Below are 23,534 nucleotides of genomic sequence, written 5' to 3' on the forward strand. Positions count from 1 at the left end.
CTAATTCCAGCGTGGGAGTGGGGGGTGGGGGGCAGCGAGGGGTTATGACAGGAAAAAAAAAAAAAACCCAAGAAGGAAAAGGAGAAAAAAAGTCAACTTTATTTCCAGATGGAGTTTTGTAAAGAGGTTGACAAGCTTGGCTTCCGGGATTGTCAAATAAATTTCGTATCGCAATTGAGCGAAAGGTTTTCCTCCCAAGCGCATTGGAGAGGGGGTGTGTGGGAAGAGGGCTTGTCAGAAAAAAAAAACAGCGACACAGCTCCAAAAACATATATTTTTTCCCCCTCCCAAATCAACATCCTAGACAACCAGGCTGAGAGAACAGTCCTAAAGAAGGCGGCGCCGGTCCGGCCAAGCGGGATCTGAAGCCAGCGTTCCAAAAAAAAGATCGCTGTGGACAAATTAGTTCTTCCAGCGACCCGCGGGCATCCCCGCGTCGCCGTCGTCTCCACCGCCTCGCTCCGCACGCCCGCGGCCAGGCAGCGCCCCGGTCCTTGGCCTCCGCGGCGTCGGCCCCCAGCGAGGTCTGCGAGCTGCCGAGGCTCCGGCGTCCATGTTCAGGCGGACTCGGGCCCCTTTCTCGCACTTTCAGGGTCCTGGACGCTGTTCCCCAATCACGCCGCGCGCGCGCGCGCGCGCCTCCGCTCCTCCCGTTTGCTCCGCGGGCCGCCACGCGGGCGAGTCCCGTCCGCCATCCGCCCGCATCTCCAACTTGGAGTCGATGCCTGTGTGCGTGATGGCGCGTTCTCGGCGCCGGGCTGCCTTTCGGTCTCTCTCCGCACGGCCGCCCGCGCGCCGACCCATCCGGCTCAGATCCGTTCCGGGCGCGGGGCCGTGTTGCCGCAGGGGCCGGCCGGCCGGTTAGGACCTCCTCGTCCTCCCTAAACTCCTCCTCGAGTTTGCTTTCCGCCAGCCATTGATAGAATACGGATACCTGTTTGGGCGCTGGCGCCTGCGCCCGCCCGCTCGCGCGCTCGCGCGCGCGCGCGCGTGCTCGCTCTCTCTCTCTCTCTCTCTCTCTCTCCCTCTCCCTTCGAAAAAATTCGATCTTTACCTCTCCACACCAAGGTGCACACAGACGCCCAACAGTGATGAAATGAAAAGAAAGCCAATTGCCAGTCTGGAGGTGGGGGAGAGAGAACGTCTCCGCGTGCGCCGGCCGCCGAGGCTTAATTGCTGCAGACAGGGCGCGCGGGGGGTTGGGCGGAGGTAGCCGCGTATAAATAGTGAGATCTCAAATTGAAAGGCATAAATAACTGCAGGAGGGACCTACCCTCACACGGACCGTCCTCTCTGCGCCGGGAGGCGTGCGGACCAGAGCCCGGCTTCCCCAAGCCAGCCCCGCCGAGCCCCGCGGAATCCCCCGCAGCCCACCTTGGGCAGCGATGGAGGAGCTGACGGCTTTTGTATCCAAATCTTTTGACCAGAAAACCAAGGAGAGCAGCGGCGTCGGCGGCGGCGGCGGCGGAGGCGGGAAGAAGGATTCGATCACGTACAGGGAAGTTTTAGAGAGCGGACTGGGGCGCGCCCGGGAGTTGGGGAGCTCGGAATCCAACCTGCAGGACATTACGGACGGCAGCGGCCACTGTCCGGTGCATTTGTTTAAGGACCACGTGGACAGCGACAAGGACAAACTGAAAGAATTCGGCACGGGGAGGGCTTCGGAAGGTAAGCTCGCCGCCGGGGCGCCGGCTCCGGGGCCCCTTTCCCGGGGACCGCGTCTCCTCGCCACCGAGCCTGCTCGCCTGCTCCTCGCTCCTGTGCGCGCACGGAGGCCCCCGGGGCGGCGCCGCGGTTCGCTCCCAGTTCGACCCCCAAACTCTGGATTTCCAGCCACGGCTCGGGTGGACAGGCAGGCCCCCTCCGGCAGCTCATCGCCAGTGTTTTCGTAAGAGAGAAAGAAAAACAGGCAGACGGCGCCGAGGCCGGGTGGGAAGGAGGCAGGCCGGGGGAGCCAGGATGAGCAGGGGCCGGACCCGCGCGGCGCGGCGCGGCGCGGGCGGCGCGGGCGGCGGACTCTCTTCTCCCGGCGCGGGAGCTGGGCACGGCAGGGGGAACTTTCCCGGGTTGGAGTTCGGTGGGGTGTGGGGTTTGTGCCTGGAAACCCAGGTCGCCTGTCGGGCTGCGGCGTGCGCGCCTGCCTGCTCGCCAGTCTACCTTACACGCAGCCCCACGCGCACAGAGCCGAGATGCACACGCGTCTCCCGCGGTTACCGCCCGCCGGCTTCCCGAGCTAGAAACCCGTGGCGCGGAGGACGCGCCGGTCGGTGGTCGCGGAGCAACCCTTCGCTCGTCTGTCTCCCGTGCCTCTCCGCAGTTTTTCGTTTGGGGGAGAACTTTCTCCTTCTTGTCCCCGGAGATTGGATCTGGACCGACGCGGGCTTTTAAATTTAAAATTCACTCTTGTGCCCGCGGGGTGGCCAGGGCGCAGACGTTAGCCCGCGAAGGGGCCCGGGGAAGCTGGTGGCCACGCGCGCACGCGGCGGCCCAGCTCCTCCGGGCTGTCTGAGCGCAGCCGGCCTGGGCCTCGCTGTTCCAGGAAGCGGCGCCGAGGGTCGCCCTGTTGTTGGGTCCGGCGGAAAAGGCAGGCTTCTCCGAGCCGGGCAGGGGTGTTCCCAACAGGGGGACCTTTGTACCAACAGGGCAACCGGCAGCGATAAATTAGAGGCACAAAATGGATTAGGTCTGTCAGGAAACACTGTTACAACTGCTACGATTGTCAATTATTTTATTTTTTATTTTTTTATGACAAAGAGGAAATACGGAGGCTTCCCATTTCGATCCACGAGTGAGTCCCGTTTTTCCTCGGTGCCGTGTTGAGAGGGATCAGGGGGGAGGACTCTCCCTGAGAGCCCGTGTCTCCCGCTCTTCCCCGACTGAGTTCTGGGGCAGCGAGCGGCCTGGACGCGCTCTGTCCGGATGACCCACACACCCCTTCTGGAGGCCTTGACCTTGGTGGAGGCGGGGGACGCCAGCAGAGGTTCAGAAATAAAAAAACAACAACCCCGGATGGCCGGCCTGCTTCGCCTCGGGGGAGGCTGGTCTCACGCACCTGGCCCTGTAATCCATACAAAGGCGGTTTTGCTTTGATGGAGAGGCCGGCTGCTGGCTGAACGGTAATCAGGCCCGACATTTAATTTCTGAGGTTTCACAGCGCCCGGCGGCGCGGCCGACATCCTGGGGCTGCTGGCTGGTTCTGCTAGCCCTGCTTAGAGGCCCGGACACCCCTTCCCTCCTCCCCGCCTGCCTCCTCTGGCGCCCCAGGAGCCAAGCCAGGGGGACAGGGGGCTTTTGGGGAGAAGAGAGTCAAGGGCAACCGTGGAGGCCTTCGGAAAGAGGGAGGGAAATCAGACAGCATTAGCAGAAGACAGGGTGGACCAGACACACGTTCCCAGCTGTCCCCTACACCCGGGTGGGTGTGCAGTCCCTGTGAGGTTAAAGACCCCAGGCCGGCATTTGGCGGAGGGAGGTTAGGACACCCTTGGGCTCCTGGAGAAGAAACCTAGGGGTCGTGGGCTCTGGGCAGCGAGCCCGCTGAGCTGAGCTGAGCTGGTGGCCTGTGAAATTTTGCAAAGCCTGCTCCTGGCTCTGAAGGACTACTCTGCCGGCCGGCGGGCGCCTGAGCTGGGATCGACCCCCGAGGGTCACAGTGCACAGGCGTCAAGGGGGAAACATCTGTCCGCACAGCGTGGAGGAGAGGATTTCCTGTTGGGCGCTTGGAAAGGCTTGCCTTTGTGGGGGGTGGTGGGGTGGTGAAAGGCCGGTTAAAATGCAAGTTGAGGTGAAGTGTCCAGCACCCAGGACCCTTGAGGGGAGACTCCCAGGCAGGGTCAGGACTTTCCTTCTGGGGTCCAGCTCAGGGACGCTGGCTGGGTGGGTGGGTGGGTGGCAGGCCCAGAGACCTGCATCTCCCCTCTCCCCCCCCTTTTTTTTTTAAAGTTTCTGGGTGTCTACTAAGGGAGCTTCCGTGCTTATTCTAAACTGTCTCAGAATTTTGGGGACCTGGGGAATGTTTGCACACACACTCCTGAAGGTCAGTCTCTTGTCCTTGACGACGACGAGGGGACATCTAATTAGGGCACAGAGGTGCCCTTTGTCTCTGCCCAGCTGCCCCATGAGGGGGAGGAAAGGGGAAGGAAACCAAACCGCCCGGGGTCGAGGGGGGTGCAGCTCCCAGGAGCCTCAGGTTGCCGGGAGACGCCTTTCAGGCTCAAGTCCCTCGAGTTGGTGAGGAGCTGCGTGTCCAAGAATGAAGGAGAACTTTCTGGGTTAGACTCTGCTAAATGCTGAGTTGATTGCCGGATGCTCAGAGCCCCCCTTCGCTCCCACCTTCCCTCCCCCCCGCCGCCCCTCCTCCCACTCCCCCCGGCGAACACAGGCGCTCTCGTAATTTCTGGAAGTAAGAAATCTTGTGCCACTTTTGGCGCCCTGGTGGGGCGCGTGCCCGACAGCGACAGCGTGCGAATGTGCGAATGTGCGAGAGACACACCGGGAAGCGAAGGGGCTTTGCTCACATGCTCACCCCCCCGGGAGCCCCCGATGCGCCTTGAGACGGAGACCTGGGTGGGGGGCCCAGCGCCCAGCTCTGTGGGGTGGGGTGGGGGCGTCCGGAGAGAGGCTCGGGTTCGGCTGGCGCTGCAGCGGAGGGGGTGCAGCAGCGACCCTTCTGTGCTGCCTGGACCCTAGTGTGGCCTGCACCGAGAGAGAGAGAGAGAGAGAGAGAGAGAGAGAGAGAGAAGCGAGCGAGAGGGGTTATGTTAACATGTCAACAGACACGAAGTGGGAAATTGAAGGAACTATTTGTAGATTAGGCCAAGAAACACCGCGCGGCCCGGTGCCCGAGTTGTTACAGAGAAGCGTGGCTTCCCCTCGAGTTGAGTTTATCGGCCTGAGGCGGGCCTTGCGTCCGGGCGCACCGGTGGTGGTGGTGGTGCAGGCCCCTTCCAGCGCGCGCGCACGCTGGGGTTTCCACCGGGTCACTCCGAAGCGCCCGCCGCGGGCCATCTTTCCCGGGCGCAGGGCAGGGCGGGCGGCCTACGGGGCCGAGGGAGGCGGGGGCCGGCGGTTCGGGGCCTCAGAGCTGTGCGCCCTCGGTCTCCCGCCCCGCAGGAATCTACGAGTGCAAGGAGAAGCGGGAGGACGTCAAGTCGGAGGACGAGGACGGGCAGACGAAGCTGAAGCAGAGGCGCAGCCGCACCAACTTCACGCTGGAGCAGCTGAACGAGCTGGAGCGCCTCTTCGACGAGACGCACTACCCCGACGCCTTCATGCGCGAGGAGCTGAGCCAGCGCCTGGGGCTCTCGGAGGCGCGCGTGCAGGTAGGACGGCGGCGGGCCCGGCCTCGCCACCCGGTCCTGGGCAAACCTGTAGGGTGTCCCCCCCCCCCCCGCCTCCCCTGGGCTAGGGCCGCTGTGCCCTTCCAGGAGCGCGGGGGGAGACCCGGGGGCGGGCTGGAAGCAGGCCGATCCGAGCGAGACGCCCCCCGGTCCTCACGTGTCGGGGCGCACGGTTCGCACAAAGGGCACGTGCCCTGCCTGACTCGGTAGTCTTGCACCTCCAGGTTTTGTCAGGAATTTGAATCACTCTTTCCCCTTCATTTCCTCCTTTTCGTTTCTCCTCCTCCTCCTCTCCGCCTTTCCTCTGTGGCCTTCCCCTCCCTCCACTCCAGGGAATGGAGAGGTGGGGAGTTGGGGGAGGGGTCTCGCACACCCGGCATCTTGATGAGCTCGGCTGCTGCCCACGCGGGGCCGGATTAGCCCCGGCGCGCAAAGGCTCGGGGCAGGCTAGGGGGGGAGGGCTCGGGCGCATGAATTCGTGTTGGCCCATCTGGCGAGCCACTGTCTGCGGCGGCCTGGGTGCCCGCGGCGCGTGCGCGCGCTCGCTCCCTCGTGCGCGCTGAGGGACGCCGCGGCGAGCCTTTCCGGGGCGCGCGCAGTCCACGTGTAGTTAAATGTATTAATTTATTAATGGAGGGAGGGGACCCAAGATCCGTTTCTTCCTGCGAGTTGAGGACCCCCGCGGCGGGTGTAGGGAGGAGAATGGGAAGCCGTGTCCTGGCGGCTCGGCCCTGCGTTTGTTTCTCGTTTTCACAGTTGAGAGCAGGCGAGGAGGGCGAGCGAGAGAGAGAAGGGAGAGGCGATAAAGGTCAGAATCCGGGGCCCTGGGGACCGGTTTTAAATAAACGGAATTAATCTTGCCACAAGCCGGGAAAGCAAAGGGCTTTGAAGGAGCCGGTTTCTACTTGGTGGTAGGGTGGGTCCACAACCGTCTAACACAACTTCCTCCCCCCGGATTTTATGTACGAAACGACACCACCAAACGTGTTTTACAAAACGGGCAGTTTGAGAAAAGTGTGTGTGACAGACAGACAGACAGACACACACACACATTCCTCCCCAAGTCTGATCCATTCTCAGTGAGCCCGCAGGAAGGAAAGGGGACTTAATAGGAAACGCGACACCCTCCGGGGTGTTTTTTTTTTTTTTGTCTTTTCGTCTGAGTACCGGTTCCCAGAAATCTTCCTGCGTGGGTGGCACCGACCCTTCCTCCTCCCCCAAGACGAGCCCGTTTGGACATCTGTGTCCGCAGCTCCCCTTTGCTCTGAGAAGATGAATCGAGCTGCCCCAGATAAATTAATGAAAAGATTAAACTTTCGCTAGAGGGGACATCAACTTTTATGTCATCTGCCCGTGTCTCTTCTGCCCGGGATCGGCAATAGCTCTCAGGCGTTGATGTACTGTTTCTATAAAAATAAATTACTTGTAATTGAATTCCACACTCTTTCGTTCAGTAGTCTATTACTGGCGAGCACCTTGGAAGGCTGCACCCGCGCGCGCGCGCGCGTGTGCGCGCTGGGAGACGGGTTCTGGGACCGGCGCTGGTGGTCAGGGGACCCCTAAGATTCAGGGACAGACAGGGGCGGGAAGGAAACGCGAGTGGGGCTATAGATCCAGGGCGCATTAAACCGTCAAGACTGTAAATAACAATAAAAATAAACGAGAAGGGAAAAAAAAAGCCATTGCTTTGGCCATGGGGAAAGACCGTCTCGTGGAAGCGAAGACAAGTCAGAAAGGGTTCTTAAAAAAAAAAAAAAAAACCAATTAGGGGAAAACATGTAGGTTGCCCTGCCCGCACAGGAGGAGTGGGCTTTTTTTTTTTGGGGGGGGGGGAGAAATAAAGAAAATAAATTTTAAAAAAAAGGTGGGGCAAAGGGACGAACTTGAACTGTGTGTATTTTCACCCTGTCTCCCGGACGCATGGCGTGGTCATCTTTCTCGGTACAGCGCGTGCCCCGTGTTGTTGTGGTGTAAGGGTCGAGTTTCAATTTCGTGTGGAAATTCGCCGTAAATAAATTGAGCCCCCCTCTCCTCCCCCCCCATACGAAGCCGGCGCTTATTAACCTTTTATTTTTAGTGCATCTCTCCTGGAAACCCGCGTCCCGCAGCTGTCAGCGTCCTAATGGAAAGTTATGAGACCGCGGTGAGGACCGAGGGCCGTAATTTCATTACAACAAATATCTCTGGGTTTATGGCGCAGGGGCTAAATTAAATGTCATTATTCACTGTCTGTAATGGAAATCAAAAGGAAAACCGGATTAGGGCGTTCGCGAGGCGAACCGGAGACTAGGTTCCTAATGAAGAAATAAGTGTCTAAACCAGTGTACTGAGGTTTGCCTTAGCATATTCACGACTAATTGGAATTGATCGCGCGTCACCCCAAGACTGATTTATAACCGCTTAATGCAGCGGCTAATTCATCACTTATTCCTCATAAATGTTTTTGTTGTTCTTGTATTTATTTTATTTTATATTATTATTATTATTATTATTTTTTTTACTTCTTTCTCTCTCTTTCCCCTCTTTGAAGGGGAAAGGGAACTTGGCTTTCCAGATTTAATTAAGATTCTGTTTTTGAAAAATAGGCTTCCAGGTTGTGGTAAGGGGTGGGGGTGGGACATCTGGGCTTGGCTCTCCCCGAGGACGCACAGGGTGCGCGCCCCGAGTCTCTCCCGGTCCAAAAGGTTCCAGGCTCCCCTGAGTGGGGTCCGACCTCGGGGCAGGAGGCCTGCGATCAATCGCTGGGTTTGGAAAAGGGGTTAAAAATATGCAAATTTCCACTTGTAGGTTGGTGCGGGGGTCTTTTTGGGAAGTACTTTTCAGCAGACAAGTATTTTGGCCTCCCTGCCGCAGGCAGCCTGGCGGGGTGAGCTTTCGAACGTTCTGGAAAGGGCAGTTCGGACCCGGAGTGTGCGGGGAGGAGGTGGCTCAGCCCCCGGAGGCAGTGCTGTGAAGCGTCTGGGACAGACGGAAAAAAGTTCAGGGTTCTCAGACTGCCGGGAGCTTCCCTGCGCAGGGTGCGCACGTGGAAGCGCTCACTGTGTTCTCAGCGCGTGGCCTGGAGCCACACGGGCAGCGTGGGCGAAGGGGGAAGTTACTTTGTGCCAAGTGTCTGGCGTGGTCAACGACCGCCATCGTGGCCATAGGGTCAGTGAAAAGGGGAAGCCAGTGAGAAAAAAAGAATTAAGTGATGAGGAACTTCGTTGGGGGGGGGGTGTCCATATTTCCTCCCCGAGGCCCAGGGGTCCCGGTGTTGAACGACCAGGGTTGGAGAAGCAGGGAGGTGGTGGAGGTGGGGGTGGGGGGAGCAATGTGAAAAGGGCTGAGAGAGGGCCGTTGGGGAAAGGGGTGCCTTTGCACCCTAATGTTGACCTCAGACCTGTGAACCCAGCAGGGGCTAGAGACCAAGGTCCCACCGCCCTTTCCCGCTCAAACGCTGGGTGGGCACCCCCAGAATCAGATGTCTTTAGAGCAAAGCCTGCGTTTGGGGGACGGGGACCCCCCCCCCGGGCGTTCAGGACTCTGTAAAATTAACTAGGAAGCATTAGGGGAGGACACGGAGGACGTGGGACTTTCTGGGGTCAGGACGTTCTGAGCTCGGCTGTGGGGGAGGGTGCTGAGCTGTAATCCACCCGTGCACCTCCTTCCTGGGGGGCTCTCGCTCTAAAGTATGAGGTGGGCTTCTCCCCAGCGAGTGCCCGGGTGGAGGGGCGAGGCCCACACGGAAGGACGGCAGGTGGTCTAATCACTCACCATCCCAGCACCAGTCTCAGTGGGTGGGGGAGTGCCCAGAACTGAGCTTGAAAAAAACAAAACCCCTCAGCTCTAGGGAGCCCATTAGGCGTGCGTGCGTGCGTGTGGGAAGGGTGGCGGTGGATGAGGTGGATGTCAGAGGCAGCGTTCCGGGTGGGGACCTTCTTCGGGGCTGCCCCTTAGACGTCTCGTGCGCGCGCGCGCGGGCCTGAGCGGCGGTCTCCCTTCTGGGGTCAGTGGGAGAGACGCCGTTGGCCTCCAGGTCGCGCCTGGCTCACCAGGCTGCGTGTGTGTGTGTCTCTCTCTCTGCTCCGTCCCAGGTGTGGTTCCAGAATCGGAGAGCCAAATGCCGGAAACAGGAGAACCAGATGCATAAAGGTGCGTGAGGAGCCCGGGGGGTGGGGGCAAGGCAGAGCCGGGGGGGGGGGGCAGGGGGCGCGGGCCGAGGGGCGTGGAGGTCCCGGGAGGGGGAGCGCGGCGCTCATGCCTCCTGTTTCTTTGCAGGCGTTATCCTGGGCACCGCCAGCCACCTGGACGCCTGCAGGGTGGCGCCCTACGTGAACATGGGGGCTCTGCGGATGCCTTTCCAACAGGTAGCGCGTTTCTCTTCCCGCGGAACCTCGCAGGGGCCCCCGCCATTCCCCCCCCCCCGCCATCTCCCCCCCCCGCCTCCTCCCGCCCCCGCGGAAGAAAAGAGACCGCTTTTTTTTTTTTTTTTTTTTTACAAGAGAGCATTTATAGAGCCGTTGGCACGCATTAAAATTACGCTGTAAAACTCCAAGAGTCACCTTCGGGAGGGCCAGGTCATAAACTCAGACACAGTGTTACCAAAATCGGAGGGGAAAAAAAAAAAAAATCCCACCTACGCGGAAGCCACCCGCGCGCTCACCGGCTCTGAGTCTGGGGGCGGGGCGGGGCGGGGCGGGGCGTGCCGGCACTCGGGTGTGAGGAGGGCGGTGTCCACGCCCAAACCCTGCCCCTCCCCCGCTCACGTGCTGGGCCTCGCTAGAGGTGTCTCCGTCCTCAACCCCATCGTCGAAGTTGGTGGCCTCTGGCCCAGATGGGAGGGGCCCAGAGCGCAGGGGGCCTTGCGTGGACGTGGGGCAGCCACAGGGTTGCAAGACACCCTTCAAGCCCAGGTGCCCAAAGGGCCACGCCCAGTTCTGGCAGAGCCCAGGGGAACTGCTCCTGTCTCTATGGCGAGAGGGCCCCGCCCACCTTTTTTTGGGGGGGGCGTAAAATGGGTTGGTTTGAGAATAGGGTCCCCCCAAGGTGGGGGTAGCAGTGTACGCGCAGGTGGAGCAGGGGTGCCCCGGGCAGAGCAGAGCGAGGCCACCACCAACAGCTGTTTTTGCCCCAAAGGGCAGGCCTGGGTTTCTATCTGGACCGGTGTTTGCGCAGGGTCAGAGGTCGGTCTGGTGGGTCTGACCTGGGCCTTGGCTGGTCGGCTAGCGCTAGGACGCGTGTGTGTGTGTCGGTCCGGTCGGGGAGGACAGGTACCCAGACGGCCAGGAGACAGAGGCAGCGGGATGAACTACGTGTTCTCAGACTGAACGTGCCCAAAGCAGGAAGGGCGTCCAGGGTCACCGTCCTGGGGAGCTGGGAGGCACAGAGATCGGGCTTTAACCCCCCCATACCCCCCTACTTCACCCTGGCTTCTCCTAGGCGTGGGCTCAGCCTCGAGTCCCTGAGGAGCGCAGCCACAGTGCTTCAGAGGGAGGTCCCTGAGAAGGGTTGTGCCGCTCAAGTCTAGGACTCAGCTAAGGAAGGGGGTGCCGGCGGTAGACACCCCAACGTGCCAAAGGACTTGAGGGTGGGCATCGCTGAGAGAGCCGAGCGGTGACAGAGGACAGCGCAGCGGAGGGTGGCCCCGGGGTGGGGACAGAGGGGATGGCTCCCGCTGCCGAGGAGAAGCCGCCCTCTGTGTCCATCGGGGCGAGAGGGTCCCCTCCACAGCGCGTCCTAACGGTGCCGGCTTTCCCCCTCCTCCCCCCTCCACGCAGGTCCAGGCTCAGCTGCAGCTCGAAGGCGTGGCGCACGCCCACCCGCACCTGCACCCGCACCTCGCGGCGCACGCGCCCTACCTGATGTTCCCGCCGCCGCCCTTCGGCCTGCCCATCGCCTCGCTGGCCGAGTCGGCGTCCGCCGCCGCGGTCGTGGCCGCCGCGGCCAAGAGCAATAGTAAGAACTCCAGCATCGCCGACCTGCGGCTGAAGGCGCGCAAACACGCCGAGGCCTTGGGGCTCTGACCCGCCGCGAGGCCGCGCGCGCGCGCGCGCCTACCCGCCCCCGGCCCCCGGCCCCGCCACCGCCACCCTGCCCGCGCTGCGTCCTGCACTCGACCCCTCCGCGCCCCTCACGGCCACACGGACGCCGCCCCGGAGCGAAGGCGCGGGATCTGGCACAGCGGCCTCCTCCTCGCTCCCGAGCAGCTTGAGGTCCACGTTTGGCTTGGGGAGGGGGCCTCCCGGGAACGCATGACCCTGCCAGACCCTCGCCGAGATGGTGCAGGAGAGACAGCAGGTGACGGCGAGGCGACCCAGCCCAGCCCTGCACCACGGCTGCCCCGGGCGGGCGTCCTGGGACACCCTGCGCTTATGTGGAACTCGGGGCTCCGCTTCCCTTCTTCTGCCGGCGTCTCCACCCCGTGCATGCGGCCTCCTCCACGCCTTGCGAAGATCCTAGTCTATTCCACACAAGCCTGGGGCTGGCGTCCGCCGAAGGTGCCACCTTAGCTCTCCAACTGTGTGTTTCCCCACGGCCACACGCTTGCTTTCGCCGAGGAGCTGCGGGAAACCGTGTGGATTTCATGGCAGAGGGTCGCGCGCACCGCCCACCCCAGACCCCCAAAGGCAGCAATAGCAACAACAACAACAAAAACAAACAAACAAAAAACACGACATCTGGTGACCTCGCCGGGGGGGGGGTCGAGGGCAGGAAGAACTTGAACCTTGCCAAGCTGCGACCCGTGCTGGGGACCTGAGTTGTGAGCCTGGCCTTGCTGTTCAGGTTAGAGGGGTCCCCAAGGCGCCTGTGTTGAGGATTCCTCGTGCCCTAGAAGAGACAGACGCCTTGACACCTTTTCCAGTCTTTGATCCCGAACGGACATTGTCCGTGTGTGACCGAATTCAGAGGCCGGGGGACTTGCAGGGGGGACATGCGGGCTGTGACCGCAGAGACACACGGGAGGAAGGCAAGGCAGGATGAACTTTGGTGACAGGCAGTGACAGGCTGTGAAGTGCAATATTGTAAATACCATAGATTTTAAGAGGAAAGTCCCCGAGCAGTCTGGACCGGTCACCTTCGGACTGCTGAAGGCCTTGTCACCCCGGCCTGTGGGGGGCCTGGCCTGCGTGGCCATGTCCTCGGCCAGGGGGTGACCGGGGTATGCTCGGGGGCTGGTGCAAGTGAAAGTGTGTGGCACGTGGTGGGCATGTGCCGAGGTGTGATGCCCGCGGCTGAGCTGTTTTTGGGACGGGAAGGGCGCGGAGAGGTCCTCCGGGTGGTGAGTTTTATGCTCTACATGGTTTTGTTAGAAGTAGGCAGTTTCAGCTTTTCCTTCCTCCTCTCTTTTATTTTATTTTATTTTTATTTTTTCCTCTCTCTCTGTTCTCCCTTTCCCTGACCGCCAAACAGCGGCCGAGGCGGAAAGGGAAGGTCAACATGTAAGGTCACCACACGGGTCAGGGTCCTCAGTTTAGGCGCTTGAGTTTTGGGGGATGTGTTTGGCAGGGGGGATGGTGGTGAGGGGGTCTGCGGGGTGCCAGGCTGTGCTGGGGGCTCGTCTGCTTGGGGGGGGGGACACACGTGGCGTTGTTTGCCCTGGTCACCCGGGCCTGGCCCGCTGGACCATGCTGTCCACGCTCTGTCCTTGCTTGCTGGCTGTCCTGCCGGCATTGGGTCAAGTGCTTCCCACATGTCACAGAGTAGCGGTTTTCTCTCCTTACCTTACCCCTGACGTGGGTATGTTTCTGCAAGAAAAAAAAAAGAAAGAAAAAATAAAAGGGAAAGAAAACCCTTCTGCATCAGGGAAGGCACTTTGTACCTTGCCTCTGAGCGGACGCACAGATGGGCATCTCTCATTTGTATCATCTGAAAGTTGGTAGACAAATCACAATTCCTTTTCCTTCCTTTTCCTTTTTCTTTTTTTTGGGGGGGTGGGGCGGTGGGGTGGGGTGGGCGATTTGAAATTCTAGAAAAAGCTTTAACATGACCGAGTGAGGAGGAGGAGGAGGACAGTGGAACCAGTATTTCTAAATCAGTTCTTGCAGCGTTCTCCGTCCCCGGACGTTCATAGTATCGAAACGTGGAGTCCTGCTCTTTAGACAGCTGTGAATAAAAAAAAAAAAAAAAAAAAGAAAAAAAAAATAGGTCCTCTGTGTAAGCTGGAACGTTGCTTTTCATGCCAAAAAGGAAAAAAAAAAATACTGCATTTTTGAATCCTTTACAAGTAGCTGCATTTATCCTAAAATTTAACGCTCGGCTTGAAGAAGTTGGAGGTCGTGTCCATCCGTGATTTCATTTTTTTTTCCAAAAAAGGTTTATGATCTTTTTTTTTTTTTAATCTAAATGTAACCTTATATCGCCACCCCCCCCAGTCCCCAAAGAGAACTCGTGCCAACGTGAACAGACACCCACACGGCCTGCTTTCAGCAGAAGGTGAAATTTCAAAATTAGAGCTTCCCCGCTGGACCCAGGGCCTGCCGGACGGACGGGCCCACGTTGTCCTTGATTTTTGTAGTTGTTGTTTTGTTTTGTTGAACGTAGAAAGCGAGCCAGTGGTCTGGACCCCCCCACCCTCCCAGAACAGAGCGAACCCCGTGCGCAGTGTGAGAGGCAGGGCGTTGGAGCCTGGCTGGTTTTGCTTGTGTCCACGGAGTTGACTCCAGGTGACTCCCGTCTCTCCCAGGAATTTCGGGACGAATGTGAGTGCTGTGGTTGTGGTCCCTTGTGACCACCTGATTCTCTTCTCCTCCCCCCCCCCCCGTCCTCGCTACGAGGCTGAGAGGAGAGGGCTGGGTGCTGGGGTCGTGGGGTCTCGGTCCCAGAATGTCACGGTCACCTTCGTATCCCCAGTGTCCCAAAGTTGGTCAGGCCGAATCTGGTTGTCACGGACGCTTTCTGCTTCGAATGAGCTTTCTCCACCCTGTTCGTGTTCCGTCCAGAAGTGAGCGTGGTGGTGAGCGGGCAGGCCGGGTGCGGACGTTGTCACCGGAGGACACACTGGGGAGATTGTCACACATGGGCCCCTCGGTGTGGGAGCTGGTGTGCGGTCAGACGCCCTGGCGTGCCTCACGAGCCATTAAGCCCCTGACCTGGTTTCTCTTTTCTGAAGCCTTGGCCAAAGGGTCCCTCAGGGTGGGGAACCCCAAACCCTCTCATCCCTACCTTTCCCTGCCTCGGTCTGGCCGTTTGTGAGTCGGGCACGGAGCGCCCCATGTCCGGGAAGGTCCCGCCGTTTGGAGAAGCCCCGTGGCTCCGTGTGGCCACGACTCCGCAGGCCAGGCCTTGTGGAGGGGACCACGCTGTCCTCTGATGGTCAGGTGCCTCAGGGCCTGACTCTGTGTGGCCCGGGGTCAGCCGTGGACACATCGGTGTCCTCGTCCGGGAAGCGTGAGGGCATCTGGGTGTTTAAAACAGGAGGCCAGCTCCACACGGTGTGTGTGTGGGGGACCCTGTCTGAGCTCGGCCCTGAGGGACACCCCACTTTCATCCGCTCCCATCCTGAGCTGTCATGGGAAGCCTTCGCCAGGACCAGGGGACTCCGGACTCCTTTTTCTCTTTAAAAAAAAAAATTTTTTTTTTATTTTCCCCTCTGGGACATGGAGATGCTCAACTGACTACAGAAACACATGTTTTTTGAGGCACTTTTTCTTGTTTTTTTTTTTTGTCCGAAGCTGGGGGTGGGGGAGGCTGGGGCCGTGGATGGGGGAGGAGACCCGGGGAGGGGGGGACTTCTCTGTGGGCGAGTGGTTCGGAAACGGAGACAGAACAGAAATGGAAACTGGTGCCTGAACGTATGAAAAATCAGCTGAGGGTTAATGCTGTCTTTTTTTTGTTTTGGTTTTGATTTTTGTTTTTGTTTTTGTTTTTTCCTCTCCTTCGAGATAACGTGAGAACCCCAATATGGTTCATAAATGGTTTTTTTTTATGGAGATTTGGATATTTAACGAGAAAGCCGGGGGAAGGAATTTAGAGACGGCGCCGTTTCTTTAAGCGTACGGAACGCACTATTTATTGCAAAGCGGTCGGTTTCCGTTGCACCCAGCCCCCCTGAGGGTCCCTCACCCTGGGGGGGGGGGTGCCCAGGTCCCAGCCTCTCCGTATTGCGGGTGGGGGGGGGCTCTGGGTGTTTTATTTATTATTATAAATTCTTTTTTTTTTCTTCGGGTTGAAAAAGTTCATAAATATGTGCTATTTTAATTATGTTGAGTGTAAATTTGACACTGTCTTGCATTTATTTTTATATTTCTTAAGCCTGTTGCTTTTTAAAAAAACCCCCTCCCTCTCCGCCCCCCCTTCCCCAAGTTTATGACCAGCGAGAGTGATTTACGACCGGGCGGCCGTGTTGGGGTTCTGCAAAGAAAAGGGAGGGGGGGGTCTGGACCTATGGACGTGTTCAGGAGTCACTCAGACGGACAGAAATAACACCTTCTCTCCCTTTACCCACCCCAAACCCATGGCCCTAAAACCCGCATCCGTCTGCTATTGTGGAGGGGAGAGGGGGGTTGTCCGTGCGCCCCGGGTCCCCGACACGCCGTAGCGTATGAATGTACACCTTGTGAGACGCAGATATAAATAAACTTATAAATATTTGTAGTCAAGTGTTAAAAAATAACACACACACACACAAGCAAATTCTCACCTCTCTCTCCCGAGGAGAGCGGGTTGAAGAAAAAAAAAAACACAAAAACCGGGAGTCTGTCCCCAAAGGAAAGCGGTATGTTGTGTGAGGGCTTGGAGCGTGGCCTGGAGTCCCCTCCCGGGGCTCTGGGGGGACTCGGACATTTGTGACTTGCAGAATGCCCCTTTCTGCATGGGGACAGAAACACAGATGTCCCCTTGTGAATAAAGTCCGAGGTTTGGGGACATCGGAGAGCAGAAGCCGAAACGGTGTGCTTTCAGTTTTTTCTTTGTTTTTTTTTTTTTTTTCAAAATTTTGTTTCATTTTCTCTCTCTCTCTCTCTCTCTCTCTCATTTTTATTTATTTTTGGACAGTTTGAATTCTCCACAATGGCATTGCAATGATGCTAGAGTTATTTTGAAAGAAGAAGAAGAAGAAGAAGAAGAGGAGGAGGAGGAGGAGGAGGAGGAAGGAGAAAAAAGAATAAATGGAAGAAAAAAATTCAGCTTTTAAAAACGGAGAATATTTCTGGCATGTGCGTTTCGTGTCCCAGGGTGGGAAGGGCCTGGAGTGGCCACAGCCTCGATCAAAACCACATGTCGGCGGGCAGGGGCAGAGAGACCAGGGGGACGGATACATCACAGAGGGGACGCGTCCTCGCGGAGGGGGTGAGGGTGAGGAGCCCTTTCTTTTGTCAGGGTGGCCTCTGGAGCTGCTGCCCTGTGGCTGGGGTCACCTTCCTGGCTCTCCTAGTCCTGGACCCTCCTCTGCCACTTTGGGGACAGGACTGTGTCTCTGGGGTCACTTCAGCACGCCCCCCGGGACACAGGAAACCGATACTTGTCACCTGGGTGTGGAAGGGGCTGGGATCACTGAATCCAGGGGATGCCCTCCAAGGTCCCCCTCCCACGAGCAGCCCTGGGGGGGCAACGGGCAGCTGTCAGCGCCATGTCCACCCGCGGCCTACGGACAACCCTGTCCCTGAGCAAGGCGGGCACTGTGGTCCCTGCGGGCTTCCTTGGTGGTCCCCGTGGGGATGTAAGCAGTGACGTGATTTTATGGTTGAAGTAACCCTAAATGTTTCAAATTGTTTAACACTGTTTCAACCGGCCTTCGCCTTGGAAACCGTCCGTCTCTGCCAAGTCCCAGCTGGAATCCCTTTCTCACCAGCCCCGTGTCTGCTCGGCTGCCCCTGGGCCGCGCTCGGACCAGAGGGTCCCTCTCCTCTCTCAGCCTGACTTTCTTCCTCATTCTTTCTCACATGGGGCTACAATGTTTCCTTGGACTCATTCTTTCTCACACGGGGCTACAATGTTTCCTTGGACTCATTCTTTCTCACACGGGGCTACAATGTTTCCTTGGACTCATTCTTTCTCACACGGGGCTACAATGTTTCCTTGGACTCATTTTTTCTCACACGGGGCTACAATGTTTCCTTGGACTCATTCTTTCTCACACGGGGCTACAATGTTTCCTTGGACTCATTCTTTCTCACACGGGGCTACAATGTTTCCTTGGACTCATTCTTTCTCACACTGGGCTACAATGTTTCCTTGGACTCATTCTTTCTCACACGGGGCTACAATGTTTCCTTGGACTCATTCTTTCTCACACGGGGCTACAATGTTTCCTTGGACTCATTCTTTCTCACACGGGGCTACAATGTTTCCTTGGACTCATTCTTTCTCACATCGGGCTACAATGTTTCCTTGGACCCCAAGATAGTCTTTTGTTTGTTTGTTTGCTTGTTTCTGTTCTTTTGAAATACTTTTAGCTGCGGGTTCCCATCCCCCGGGTTGAATGGGGAAGCGTGTCGCCTCGGCCGGCCAACATGGCCCTCTGTGTCCGGGGTCCTCCTGCCTGCCTGTCTGTCCCTCACATGCAGGGAGGGGGTGCGCGGTGTGCGGGGACTAAACAGGACGTGCTCCCCGAGCCCAGGGCCCCCCAGCTGTGGGCGGTAGGAGCCGGAAAATGGACTCCTTCTCTATCCTACACGCATCTCTGTGTTCACGGGCGAGTCCGAGCCAGAGAAGGTCACGATGCTGTTCACGTACCCAAGTCCACACATGCTAAAAATAATAATAGTGACTAATGCCTTTCGTTTGCAAGTTAGCACAGAGTGTTTCTTTTCTTTTCCTTTCTTTCTTTCTTTCTTTCCTTCTTTCTTTCTCCTTTTCCCCCATTGACCAAACGTGAGAGGCTTTTCCCCTTAACGTCCTTGTGAAGGTGGTTCCCCGAAAACCCCACGGAGAGGCAGACGGCAGTTCTCATGTGTCCCAGCTTCCCCTGGCCTCGCTGGCATTCTGGGATAAGATCTGGGCAGAGTCCCCTGTGGGACGGGGAAACCCTCACAGCAAACGTGCCCGGGAACCTTTGTTCCTCTGGGAACAGGTTTGAGAGAGACACGTCCCCAGGTGAGGTGGCGTGTGTGTGTGTGTGTGTGTGTGTAGAGGAGGGGGGTTATCTCCACTCTTCCTATAAAATAAAAACCACCTCAGGTCTCCCGACTGCCCTAGGAAGTCAGCCGTAAAGGAACACCGGCCGTTTCAGTCACGGTGATGTGCTGGCGAAATTCATAAGAACACACCACCAAGGTATTTGGCACTGCGGACGCCGGGGCCACCGAGAAGCAATGCCGTGCACTCACGATCGACGTGAGCACACGTGTGATGGTAGGTAGTGAGCCTCCCGCCCGGGGGTGGAAGCAAGGACACCCGAGCGCCGCACTGAGGCTCAGAGGTCCTTAACCCGCCAGGGCGAGTGTGTGACCCCCGGGGAGATGGGGCCAGCGGGCCCAGCATGGAGCCTCCCTGTCTTCCCACAGCTTCGGGGTCAGGACACGTCACCAAAGGCAGGAGGTGCTTTTTAGGGAGGGCAAGGCTTGTCCCTGTGAGACCAAGAAGGACACATTTATTTTAACATCCACGCCGATTCCTTCCCAAAACAGTGTGTGTGTGTGTGTGTGTGTGTGTGTTTTCCCAAAAGGACAGATTGAAAACCTACTACGTGCACTGTGTTTTTCTCACGACAACCGCGGAGGGCGTGCGTGCTAACCACGGACCGTACAAGGGCAAAGATGCCACCAACGTCCTCATCCCGTGACCCATAATCCCCTCCCCCTCGCCTCGTAAATCTAACACACTCAGACATGAAAAAGGGTGAACGAACGGTTGTTGGGGAACAAGTAAAATAACATATCCTGCGTGCACACACACACACACACACACACGCACACGCACACGCACACACCCGGCATAGGAAAATTTAACCCGTTCCAATTACGCCTTGTGCTCGGGATGTTAAATAGGGTATGACCGCATGCTTTCGGGGCTGATTTATTTGACCTAGTAAAGTGGGCCGATTGGACATTCCTGGCCTGACCGGGATCGACCGCACCAATTACCAGGGAAGTTTCCGCCAGCCCAGGTGGTCCTCCCTGCGCAGGTATCCGAGCAGGACCCCCGCCCCCTCCCCACACCTCACACGGACCACCCAGCGTCGACAGAGACGCGTTGAGGCAGACAGACAGACGAGGAGGGCGGGATCGTGAGGGCTGCGTGCCCGAGGTCGCGGTGGGGACCTGGTGACCCGCAGAGCTTGCTGTTTCTCTCTCTCTCTCTCCTTTTTTTTGAGGGGGGGGGAATGATATCGTCTGAGGGTTGAGCGCGTGCTTGGCCCCAACGTGACCAGCGCCCTGCGTGCGGCTCCGTGCACGGTTACCGCCACTTCATCACTTGCTGTGGCGGAGGGGGGGTAGGACCGCACACACGCGTGTGTCTCTGTGTCTCCGGCCCCCACCCCCACGACCTCCCAGGCACGCGCCCGGTTTTACAGGAAGCCCTCGCCCACCCGGCGTCTGAAACGAATAGAATTTTTCTCGCAGGAACGAGAGATTTCCAACATCCCCCCACTACCCCCTGCCGGGTGCGTGCGGCTGCTTGGATGGCCCCGGGGCATTCCTGTCCGGGTGTTCCACATTCCAGCAGATCTCTGACCGTTGGGGTCATCGCCTGAGCGAAGCGGACCTTGTCGTTTCTGTCCCCGAAAAGGGGACACGAGAGAAGCGTTCTGAGGTGACGTCCGGCTCAGAGGTTTGGGGGCCTGGGAGGCGGCGTCCCTGTGTCCCTCGCTGCGGCCGGGATGGAAGGACCGTGGGGGCAGCTGGCCACTGTGTGGCTGCAGCCATCTCATGTGTGCATGGAACCGCATTCCGGGAGCATTCGTGTCTGATGGAAGGCTGCAGCCTTTTCTTCCGGCAGCTTCTCCGGGCAGCTCCGAGGTCCTGCAGATAAAACTCTTGAGGTCCCTGTCGATGCCGATGGATCGTGCACTCCGAGTCCTTCCACGGACGTAGCAGCCGCTTCACTCTCGGAATGCCGTCAGTAGCAAGACCGTTTCACCGGGCGTGGAGACATCCCGTGGGTCACCGGGCCCGCCCTCCGCCTCGAGGTCCTCCCTGGCATTCGGAATTCCTTCTCTTCCCAGATGTGGACGCGGGGACCACGTCTGGCGTGAGGTGGAGGGCCGACCGGGGGGCTGGGAGGAGACCCGGGCCTCCTTCGCGCTGGGACATCGTCAGGGTTTTCTTGGGGAGGCCACAGCAAGTGACCAAAACTCAAGGGGCTTAAGACCACAGGCATCTGTCCTCTCTCCGTTCTGCAGACCAGACATGTGAGGTCCAGGGGTCCCGTGCTCCCTCCAGGGGCTCCAGGGAGGGTCCCCCTGCCTCTCCCAGCTCCTGGGGCTCCAGGCGTCCCCGGGCTGGTGGCCGCCTCCCTCCCGTCTCTGCTTCTGTCCCCACGTGGCTTTTCCTCTGTGTCTGTGTCTCCTCCTCCGTCTCTTCTAAGGTCCCTGTCACTGGATGCCTGCAGGGTCCCCCCTGACCCAGGGTGACTCCTTTCAGACCCCCTTCCCTTCATCCCGTCTGCTGCACAGACCCTGTTTCCAAACAAGGTTCTGTCCCCAGATTCCAGGGGTCAGGACCTGGACATCGTGAAGGAATATTATTCACATTTTAGCCCCTGCCTCGTATGGGATGTCCCCCGCCCCAGGTGCGTGCATATAATGCTGGTCACGAAGGTTCTGGCGACAGCTGCGGCCTCTTCCTGTGACAAGTCACACGTTCCTGAGCTGTAATCTGCCGCGTGAGGCTGAGAGACAGGCCTCACAGAAAAGGGTTGGAGTGACAGAAATATTCGACCGCCTAACCCTTTGACGAGGAATGTCCCTGCTCGCTCGCTCGGGAGGGGACAGGGCCGCGGAGCGTCCCCCCGAGAGGCAGGCCACCTCCGCTGACAACAGGGGCGCCCAGCTGTGTCCCCAACCCTCGTATTTCCACGGAGAACCATTTCGTTTTCAGAACTCAGAGTTCCATTCCTCCCTCTGGGGGGTGGGGTGGGGTGGGGACGGGGCACCGTTTGTGTCTGGGGCTCCCGGCTGGGTCGGCGGGCGAGTGACACACACCACATGTCTCTTCTCAACGTCAGACCGGGTCCAGAGATGGACGAATGCGGGGCTGCTGCCCGGGGTGGGGGGTGGGGGGCGTCTGTCTGGGTGGGCGCGGAAACACCATCTGTCCGCGGGCTGCGCCTCGCCTGGTGGCTTTCGGGGTGTATCTTGTTTCTGGATACGGGGGCCGGGGAAACAGGAGAGCTGCTCTCTGGCGATATCGGAGCGCTCGCCGAGAGCAGGGTGCTAATGATCTCACGAGTCTCTCCAGACTTCCTTGCTGTTTCTTTTTTTAAAAAAAGATTTCTTTTCCAATTCCACTTGGCATGCAATGTTATTCTGCGTTATCGTAGTTTCAGGTGTCCAGCAAAGGGGGTGAGACAATCGTCCAAGTGACAAAGCCTCCCTCCCTCTCCCGCCCCCCAGATATTTCCAGGACCCACCGGGCACGGACACGCGGTCACTACAACATGATTGACGATGTTGTCTACACCGGGCTTTTTGCATCCTGTGACTACAGTGTGTCCGTAAAGTCACGGTGCACTTTTGACCGGTCACAGGAAAGCAACAGAAGATGATAGAAATGTGAAATCTGCACCAAATAAAAGGAGAACCCTCCCAGTTTCTGCAGGATGATGTGGCAGCATGTGCACATGTGCAGAGGATGACGTCACACCGTGTACACAGCGGAGCAGCCCACGGCCGTGCCAGTCGAGATGTGGACGGTACAGAGGAAAGTTCAGTGTGTTCTGTGGCTCGCTCAATTCGAATCCGTGACCAAAGTGCAACGTGAATATCGGCGCGTTTATAAGGAAGCGCCACCACATGGGAATAACATGACTCGGTGGGATAAGCAGTTGAAGGAAACCGGCAGTTTGGTGGAGAAGCCCCGTTCTGGTAGCCATCAGTCAGTGACGAGTCTGTAGAGGCTACACGGGATAGCTACCTAAGGAGCCCTAAAAAATCTGTGCGTGAGCCCACATCGAACTGCACTGAATAGGAATGAAACTGGGAGGGTTTTCCTTTGATTTGGTGCAGATTTCACATTTCTATCGTCTTCTGTTGCTTTCCTGTGACCGCTCAAAAGCGCACCATGACTTTACGGACACACTGTATTTCTCCGTTCTTTATTTTTATGGAATTTTTAGAGGTCACATTGGCTAATGAAACCATACAGGGTTCAAGTGTCCAATTGTATAAAATGTCATCTGTACATTGTCCTGTGTGCCCAGCACCCCGAGTCACGCCTCCCTCCTGCGTCACCGTCTGTGCCCCCTTTAAACCTCATGTATCTCCTCCGCCCTTTTCTTTCCTGCGGTCCCCACACTGGTCTCCTCACCTTTGTCACCCAGGGCCCCCCAACTCCCTCCCCTCTGACACCCATTAGTCGGTTCTCTGTGTCTAGGAGTCTCTCTGTTCTGCCTGTTAACCCTTTGTGCTCACTAGATGCCACAGAGGAGCGAGGTCAGACGGTGTTTGTCCATCTGTGAGTGGCTCACGTCCCTCAGCATAGCGCTGTCCGCGTCCATCCACGTTGCTGCAGATGCTGAGACGTCCTGCCTCTTTTATGGACGTAGGTAACCCAAGCGCCCATCAGCAGACGAGTGGATAAAAAAAACCATGTTCCCTTTACACGACGGAATATGACCCCGTCGTAAAAGTTCTTTGCAATCTTTTTTGTTTTTTTTTGCATTTCTGTATTGCACCCTAATTCACACACCTTCAAATTCATCTCTTTAAAGTAAACGATACCGTGGTTTTGAGTATGCTCACCCTCTTATGCAAACATCAGGGTCGCATATTAAAGTCTAGACTCTTTTTGTCTAAAAAATGACAGCTCTATACCCACTGAGCAATCGCTTCTCAACCGCCCAACCCACTAATGCAATTTTCATCTCTAGAGATTTTCTTATTCTGCGAATTTAATAGAAAACGAATTGTACAAAATAAAACATTTTTTTGGGGGGGGGAAGTAGGGACTTCTTTTACTTAGCGTAGTGTTTTCACGTTTTGTCTCTATTGTGGAATGTCAGAACTTCATACCTTTTCATGGCTGAGTAATATTTCGCCACGTGGACAGACTAAATTCCGTTTACCTATTCATCCGCCCGTGGACATTTTTTTACATTGTTCCACTCTTTGGTCATTATGAA

The 23,534-nt window shown here is 57.8% G+C and overlaps 1 protein-coding gene across 1 annotated transcript; it reads left to right on the forward strand.

The window, feature by feature from the left end:
* The first annotated feature begins 1,367 nt into the window (after positions 1-1,367).
* Positions 1,368-11,338, forward strand: SHOX (SHOX homeobox). Its single transcript, XM_066272083.1, has 5 exons — positions 1,368-1,668; positions 5,110-5,318; positions 9,410-9,467; positions 9,594-9,682; positions 11,093-11,338. The coding sequence occupies exons 1-5, from the start codon at positions 1,386-1,388 to the stop codon at positions 11,336-11,338; spliced, it is 885 nt and encodes a 294-aa protein (XP_066128180.1). The 5' UTR covers positions 1,368-1,385.
* The last annotated feature ends 12,196 nt before the right edge of the window (positions 11,339-23,534 follow it).

The sequence above is a fragment of the Saccopteryx bilineata genome, chromosome 4, assembly GCF_036850765.1.
Source record: "Saccopteryx bilineata isolate mSacBil1 chromosome 4, mSacBil1_pri_phased_curated, whole genome shotgun sequence".
NCBI lineage: Eukaryota > Metazoa > Chordata > Mammalia > Chiroptera > Emballonuridae > Saccopteryx > Saccopteryx bilineata.